The sequence below is a fragment of the Lactuca serriola genome, chromosome 4, assembly GCF_051521515.1.
Source record: "Lactuca serriola cultivar US96UC23 chromosome 4, Lser_US96UC23_V15, whole genome shotgun sequence".
NCBI classification, from domain to species: domain Eukaryota; kingdom Viridiplantae; phylum Streptophyta; class Magnoliopsida; order Asterales; family Asteraceae; genus Lactuca; species Lactuca serriola.
Genome location: NC_136411.1, coordinates 54,534,662 through 54,542,542, shown reverse-complemented (window position 1 = coordinate 54,542,542; position 7,881 = coordinate 54,534,662). Strand labels below are relative to the sequence as shown.

The 7,881-nt window shown below is 35.5% G+C and overlaps 2 protein-coding genes across 2 annotated transcripts; one reads left to right on the top strand and one right to left on the bottom strand.

Moving 5' to 3' along the window:
- The first annotated feature begins 2,490 nt into the window (after window positions 1–2,490).
- LOC145101593 (Protein kinase superfamily protein) lies at window positions 2,491–5,487 on the top strand. Its single transcript, XM_079038820.1, has 3 exons — window positions 2,491–3,480; window positions 3,959–4,042; window positions 4,361–5,487. The coding sequence occupies exons 1-3, from the start codon at window positions 2,649–2,651 to the stop codon at window positions 5,416–5,418; spliced, it is 1,974 nt and encodes a 657-aa protein (XP_078894946.1). The 5' UTR covers window positions 2,491–2,648; the 3' UTR covers window positions 5,419–5,487.
- Window positions 5,488–5,516: 29 nt separating this feature from the next.
- Window positions 5,517–7,354, bottom strand: KPHMT1 (ketopantoate hydroxymethyltransferase 1). The gene is made up of 4 exons (XM_079038821.1): window positions 6,675–7,354; window positions 6,379–6,585; window positions 5,958–6,158; window positions 5,517–5,846 (listed from the first exon to the last, which is right to left on the bottom strand). The coding sequence occupies exons 1-4, from the start codon at window positions 7,098–7,100 to the stop codon at window positions 5,610–5,612; spliced, it is 1,071 nt and encodes a 356-aa protein (XP_078894947.1). The 5' UTR covers window positions 7,101–7,354; the 3' UTR covers window positions 5,517–5,609.
- Window positions 7,355–7,881: the final 527 nt, after the last annotated feature.

Here is a 7,881-nt window from a genome sequence, read left to right as displayed (position 1 = left end):
TTGACGAGATCTTCGATTCTCGTTTAGGTTGTATCAGCTAAAAATTGTTTGATCTATAATGCGAATTTCGAGCTGAATATTGATATGCCGATTCTTAGAAAAATCATAACTTCCTCATACAAAGTCAGATTTGGACGTTCTTTTTATGAAAGTTCTCAGTTTAACGAATACTACGGCTTTCATTTATATCATAAAGGCTAAAAAATAGTTTATCGTAAACTCATTTTTTACGTCATATGACGTCGTGTCGGTTCTGTTACGAAACTTCAATAAGTCATAACTTCTTCGTTATAACTCGAATTTCAGTGAGGTTTTCGCCTAAATGTTTCTAACGAGATAATTTACAACTTTCAATAACATTAGTTTTACTTATTTCCAACTTAAATTTTACATTTTCATTAATTTCAATATTTGACTTTTTGATCAGAATCTCATAAAACTTCCCATCACTTACAATACTTTCCGAATTATTCTAAACATAGTTTTACTTCGAATCTTATAAAAGTATCTTGTTAGAACTCAATGCTCCAAACCATATAATATTTAATAATATTCATTTTTTAAACTAACAAAACACGATAACTGAACGTGTATGTTACAGTTGTTATGTTATCCAATGGTTAAAACGACCGTTTTGTGTCAGGTTTGACAGTTGGTGACAGTTTCAAGACACTTGTCGATTATATTATTATCTAGTAGTTAATACTCGGGTTCTGTGTCAGTTATGAAACTATCTTGTGACAGTTTTTTGACATGAGACATATTTAAGCAAGTTTTGGTCAATTTTCTGGTGCGGACGACGAAAGACGTATCTTTTCATTTTTATTTCTTGCTTTCAAAGTTCTGTGTATTATCTAATTGAGAATTTAAGATTACCACCTAAATACTTCGATTTGAAATTATATAACACAATTCTTAAAATTTCCATGTACTTTTAATCCCAAATTTCTCACACGCTTGTATGTATAGCAAAGGGTCTAATACATGTGGAGAAAATAATTAATCACAAAAATTAAAATCAATGTCATGTCATGAAAGAAGTTTTATAACCATTTTATATATGGAGCAATGGTGTAAATAACATAGATTTTAACACATCATACTTTGTGGATCCACATTAGAATTTGATGACCAAATTATGCCAAAAATGATAATTCACGTGACAAAAGTAACAATAACCATCATTATAAAGCATTTTTTTAAATCTTTCCATCTTTTCTTACACAACACCACAAATGAGTGCCATATTAAATAACATATGTTTTTGGTATAATTTTGAATCAAATAACCTACACCATAAATGACACTGTGTTTTCCAGTTTGTTACAATTCTGACCACTTGACCGGTTAACCAGGTTGCATGCTGACGTGGCATGATGACATGTCAGTTTTGATGACGTGGCATGCTGACATGATATGTTGACGTGTCAAAATTGAATTTTTTTCTCACAAAAAACACTAAGTTTTCATTTTTTTTCGATTTTGACACTATGTTTAATTTTTTCTCACAAAAAACACTAAGTTTTCATTTAAAAACCATAGTTTTGTATAAATACATTTTTTTTACACTCAAACCATATTTTTATGTATAAATATGTATTAGTTATATAAAAATTGTATTTTATATTAAATATGCAACTTTAAAATGTGTTTGGAGGTTTGGAGGCGTATAGTCGATCAAAACTTGGATATCAAGTTTGCAACCCATCAAATTTTTACATCTTATTAGAAGCTTATGGTTAGTTTGATTCTCGTGATATAACTAATGCTTTGAATGTAAGAAAAAAAACACCTTGTATTTAAATAAAAATGTGGTTTTTAAACGAAATAAATATGTTTATACGGTTTAAAATGTAATAAAAAAATATATTTATACGGTTTCAAATGGAAAATAGACAAAATTGAACAAAATTTGATAAATGATGTTCGATTGGAAAAAAAACATAGTGTCAAAATTGAAATAAAAAATTAAACTTAGTGTCAAAATCGAAAAAAAGTGAAAACTTAGTGTTTTTTGTGGAAAAAAAAATCAATTTTGACACGTCAGCATATCATGTCAACATGCTACGTCATCAAAACTGACACGTCATTATGCCATGTCAGCATGTAACCGGGTTAACCGGTCAAGTGGTCATAATTGTAACAAATTGGAAAACACAGTGTCAAAATTGACACAAAAAAAACACGGTGTCAAAATCGAATTTCTGTGTAAAAAAAGTGTTTTTTATGCCATTTACCCTATGTTTTAATCAAACATTATTAAAAATAAAAATAGTTCTATATATGAAAAATAAAATAAAATGTGATGGTCTATTTGTTCACACTTCACACCCTCCGTACTCGGGATAAGTTAGAAAAATCCTAACATTCCGAAATTCTGAAAGAAACCCAAATCTCGAAGTTTAAAGCTTCAAATCCGATAATTATATACGTGGGTTTATGAGTAGATGTGTCGTCCACTCTCACATGACGCTAAAACCCCATCACCGATGCAAGGTGGTCGCCCATTCTAAAGACCAACTGTCGCCGTTTCCCTTGTTTCCGAGAACCCTTCCTCCTCCCAATATGCACCACACATCCTTCGATATCCATGCACAAGATCTCCTGTATACATGTAAATCACAGCTTTATTTTTCACTTGCTACTCTATGTATATATACTACCTATTTCCATATTGTTATATTAATATTTTGCTAGAATATGTTCTCTTCTTCTTTAGCAGTATGATCATCGTCTTGTTACTGCTGCTACTGCCATTTTCAGTCAGCAGCCATGGCTGCCCACCTGAAAAATGTGGCAGTTTTGACTCCATACCCTACCCGTTTCATCTAAACAACACTTCTGATTGTGGAGAGTATTTACTTTCAGATGCCTTCCATCTTTCCTGCTCTAATTCAACTTCCTTGTTCCTCACCATCGGATCATACAGATATCAGGTTCTTCATTTCTTTCCTGATGGTGGTGGCATACTAGTGGATTTTCCTAATGATACCTTTAGTTATTCTTCTTTGTGTCGAAGGTATTATGATCTTAGATCGTTTGGGTTTCAGACGAATGATTACTTTGGTATATCGAGTGATAACGTGGTTGGTTTGTATGGGTGTGGGGATTCTTCATTGTGTAGGAGTGATTGTGGTGGATGCCATGATGAAAACACGACCACTACCTTCGCTAGTAGTGGATGTTGTTACCTTCTTTCTGATGAACGTGGTGGTGTTTGGCGTGTAGGTGATGGTTTCTCTGTGTTTTTGGAGTTGGGATGCAAGGGGTTCGCTTGTTGGATTGGTTCGAGTTCAAAGAATGATGTTGTAAAACATGGCATCAAGTTAGAATGGGCGATTCCAAGCAATTTGATACATGGAGTTTGTGATGTTAATGCTCGAATTGTGAATGTGAGCTCTGTTAATTTGGGTATGAGGTGCAAATGCTTTGATGGATTTGTAGGTGATGGATACGCTAAGGGAATGGGTTGCTTGAAAGGTGAGTTTAATTTGGTGTTGTTTCTTCAAGTTCTTTAATTCTCTATTACTATGCAGAGTTTTTGGCCTAGATACAACGTTTTTTGGATACATGAAAAATCAAATCCTGAAAATTTCGAATAGAGATGATCATATTGTGACGCTTCTTTGAAAAACGTTGCTTAGCACATGCCTATATTGAACCCCCTCCTCCATATCCTCGTAAAGTGGGGAAGTCTTGGTCAACGCTTGAACCAGGAAGTGAAAAAATATAAAGTTGAATCATTTACTTTCTCTATTAATCGTTATGTGTGCATTAAATAAAAAAGAAAACTTCATTTCTCTCACTTTCACTATTAAATTGCTTTTTATTCTTTTTTTGCATACATAGCTTACCAATTAAGTGTTGTTTATATTAAGTCCATTAAATAAAAAGGAAACGAAACAATAGATTATTTGCTATTAATTTATCCTAATCTTTTCGTCTTCAATATATATAGCTTGCCTTAAGGATGGCCAGGAAGCATATGGCAAGGCTTGTTACGCAAAGCGACATGATCGGAGTAAACTCATGCTTGTGGCTGGTATATACATCAAACCTACTAAAAGTCAATGAAATTTACAAATTGATTATACATTCACACTAGGGTTTTGTTTGAAGTCTCACATCGATTAAACGGTCTTATTATGTAGTCTTCCTTTTTCTCAAGCGTTCTTTTAGGGAAAAAAAATCAATATATTTTACATTGTATCAAAATCGACAGGTCTACCATCATTATTGATAGGGCCCACATTAGCGATATACATCTTTATTGATATTGGGAGCCTCACGTCTTTCTTTAAACTCTTTTAAAGTGAAAATCTTTAACTCCACATATCTAACAGATTTATTTTACATACAGGGATTCTTGCATTATGCCTCTCAATCGCTACATTGGGCGCACTCTTTTGCATGTTGAAAAGACAAACAATAACAAAGTCAGGGAACCTTGATCTCGATCAAATGCGAAGCCAAAGCAGTGTTTCATTTCACAAAGGGCGTAGAACTCGTTTGTTCACTCATAGCGAGCTAGAAGAAGCAACCAAAGGATTCTCAGATGATCAAAAACTCGTCAACATGGGGGAACGAGGTACAATCTACGCAGGCATCCTTACAGATGGACTTGAGGTAGCAGTCCACAAAGTACATTGCACAACCGAAACGGATCTCATTCAAGTTCTATCACGTGTCAAGATTTTCTCAGAAGTTTCCCACATGAACATGGCGCGTATCCTCGGATGCTCCATTGACTCCGGCTACACCCCACTTGTGGTATACGAGTATCCAGGAAACAAAACACTCGAACAACATCTATGTCAAGGAGGAGTAGATGGAAACCTAGGTCTTGATTGGCACACGAGATTAACAATTGCAGCTCAACTATCGAGTATGCTCGCATACCTCCAATCTGAAATCTTCCCTCCCGTGTTCCACCATGGTCTTCAATCCGGATGTGTTCTATTAGACCATGACCTCTCTGTAAAACTAGTAGGGTTTGAGTTATTCAACTGTGGATCAAACGGGAGTACTCCTTTTTCTAGCAAAAACGATGTTTATGGACTCGGTGTTGTGCTTCTTGAGATCATGGTGGGTAGCAAGTCGGTGGAACTGGCGGTGGGGAAGATCAGAAATGGGAAGGTGGAGGAGGTGGTGGATCCGCGGTTGTACTACCATGAACAACCGGTGTATAGAAAAGAGCAGATGAGTATCATGGCGGATGTTGCAACCAGGTGTTTGTTGTTTGGTGGAGATGGGAGGTTGGGGATGAATGATGTTGCAAGAGAGCTTGTGCATGTGACAAAAGAGAGTATTGATAATATTGGAAGTAGAAGGATTCCAGCTGGACTTGAAGAAACTTTTTCTAATTCTAGTCTTCTACAAATGATATCATTGTCTCCTGATTCTATTTATGTGCCATAATTGTAACAAGAACGAAAGACATTACTGTATTTTTAACTTTCTATAGGTTAATTTTTATGTTTTAGTGTATATAGTATAAGTTGTTTTCTAACAATCCAAACAAGAACCATAAACATATATTAAAAATGTTGAATCATGGTTTCACCTTCCACAAAATTGGGATACCAACATTACAGATCTGAAGGTTTTTTTTAATTCTTATCTCCTACAAAATTCTCAGCCACTTCTGCCACCGCAGCTGCCGCCTTATCCAACCCCATCTTCTGCAATTCCTTCATGAATCCATCAACCTCTGCTCCATTGATTTTGTAAGGACTGTGCATAATCCCTGGAAATGAACGATTTTCAACTTCTTGCTTATATTCCGATAGAGCTTTTGTAATCACTTCTCCTACAAGAGCAAACTGCTTACAGAACTTTGGAGTAACCTGCAACAATGGCGTATAACAGTGTACCAGTCATTTAGTAAATCAGACTGTCACAAGATATAACGGAGTGAATTGTCTAAAATACCCTTAAAAAGGATAAAGAAATAGAACCTTAGCATGATGTGGATGTTGCATCATTCCCAATAGGTCATGGTAGACAAGAACCTGTCCACTGCAAAAAGGGCCTGCCCCTATGCCAATTGTGGGTATTTTAAGAACAGCGGTGGCGGCAGCAGCCACCGGAGCAGGAACACATTCAAGAACGACGGAGAAACATCCGGCGTCCTGTAATGCTAGAGCTGTCTCCACAACCTGTAAATATTCAAGAACATCAGAAAGTGGTAAGGTTTGGCTTTTTAAGTCAAAGATGGAGTTTTTGGGCTTCAAAACTGATATGGATTCTTTGAAACTTCTTGAGAAAACGTATAGCTCGATGTATCTACCAAATGCAGAAAAATTTGGTTGGAATTTGTGAGAAAACCGTATCAGTTTCGAAATTTAGAAACTATATGTTTGACCTGAAAAGTCAAACCTTGACTGCGCTGAGAACATTCTTCCCTTGAGGTCTAAATCCACCAAGAACACTAATGGCTTGAGGGGTAAGCCCTACATGCCCCATAACAGCAATCCCAGCTTCAACGATGTGTTTTGCAGCCGAAATTCTCGATGGTGCACCCCCTTCCAACTTGATTGCATCCATTCCTCCTTCTTTCAATACCCTCACTGCTGTATCAACAGCCTATTCATAAACAAAATTGCAATTGTATACAGGTAAAGCATAATCGATTGTTATGATCAAACCAAGGCTTCGAAAATCGAAAAGGGTACCTGTTGGGAGCTGGATTCATAGGTGCCGAAAGCAAGATCCCCCACAAGTAATGGCCGTTTAGCTCCTCTAGCAACAGATCGACAATGCACTAACATCTCCTCTAATGTGATCGGCAACGTCGTGTCGTAGCCGTGAACCACCATAGACGCAGAGTCTCCGACGAGTGCGATGTCAATTCCGGCCGTATCTAAATGGACTGCCGACGGGTAATCATAAGCCGTCACCATCGTTATCCCCTCCCCTTTCCTGTGCTTTGCGCGTAGAGTTGTCAGGGTGACTCTTTTGTCAGGGTTTTGAGGTTTTGGGCCTCCGTAGACGGTGTCTTCCGGGATGTTGCTCATATGCCTTGCATAGGTGGAGATTTTGAAATTGTGTTTTGTGCTGGTGAGGCATGCTTTTGATAATCTATTGAAGAGTGCAGCCATGGTTGATGAAATTAAAGAAAAGTATGATTTGTAACGAGTTTTGTTGAATATCGGAATGGATTCGTGGGTGTGATTGCAGATATGAAATTGGAGGTTACAGTCGAGGGATCACACACATGTAACCAGGGATTGGGAGTGTGGGTGGCTGAATGGTAGACGACTGCAGAGTGATAAAGCTGATATAGGCGGCGCCATTCTTCGACAACGTGAAATTAATGTAATCAAGATTAGGTGCGGAGCACCTGTGGAAGCTTAGTAGTATATATTTTCTGAAAAATAATTAAAGTGTATTCGTTTTTATGTTTATATATAACAAATATATAATAATTAATTTGAAGAAAAAATATAATAAATTCCGAAAAATCCTTTCAAATAAATAAAGGTTTTTTTTTACACTTGGCAGACTCTCATACATTATGTCATATCTTATTTTGTTATAATTTTGAAATATTTATTTTTCATTTGTCATTAATTCATTTTTCATTTTGGAATATATCATTAATTCTATAAATTAAATATATCATCTATCCTAATAAACAAGAATGATTTTGCCACATGTTATTCTCCTTCAAATCTCACCTATTAAATGTCATCTTATATTAATTAACTAGGTGTGAGACCCATATATTACATTGGTTTAATTAAAAAAAATAAATATAAAATTTTAATAATTTAAAAAGTTTGAATTTATAAGAAAAATGAGGAAAATTTGAATTATTAAAATTAATGAGACTTTAATATATTGAATACATTACATATATAAACTTTTTCTAATAAATAC

What these genes read in the sequence shown, in the direction of transcription:
- KPHMT1 (XM_079038821.1), bottom strand. Translation starts at nt 7,100, where the DNA reads ATGGCTGCACTCTTCAATAGATTATCAAAAGCATGCCTCACCAGCACA. An exon ending in ATGAATCCAGCTCCCAACAG is followed by an intron (nt 6,586 to 6,674) that starts GTACCCTTTTCG and finishes GTTTATGAATAG; the next exon opens with GCTGTTGATACAGCAGTGAG. An exon ending in AACATCCACATCATGCTAAG is followed by an intron (nt 5,847 to 5,957) that starts GTTCTATTTCTT and finishes CCATTGTTGCAG; the next exon opens with GTTACTCCAAAGTTCTGTAA.
- LOC145101593 (XM_079038820.1), top strand. Translation starts at nt 2,649, where the DNA reads ATGTATATATACTACCTATTTCCATATTGTTATATTAATATTTTGCTA. An exon ending in GGGAATGGGTTGCTTGAAAG is followed by an intron (nt 3,481 to 3,958) that starts GTGAGTTTAATT and finishes CAATATATATAG; the next exon opens with CTTGCCTTAAGGATGGCCAG. An exon ending in TAAACTCATGCTTGTGGCTG is followed by an intron (nt 4,043 to 4,360) that starts GTATATACATCA and finishes TTTTACATACAG; the next exon opens with GGATTCTTGCATTATGCCTC.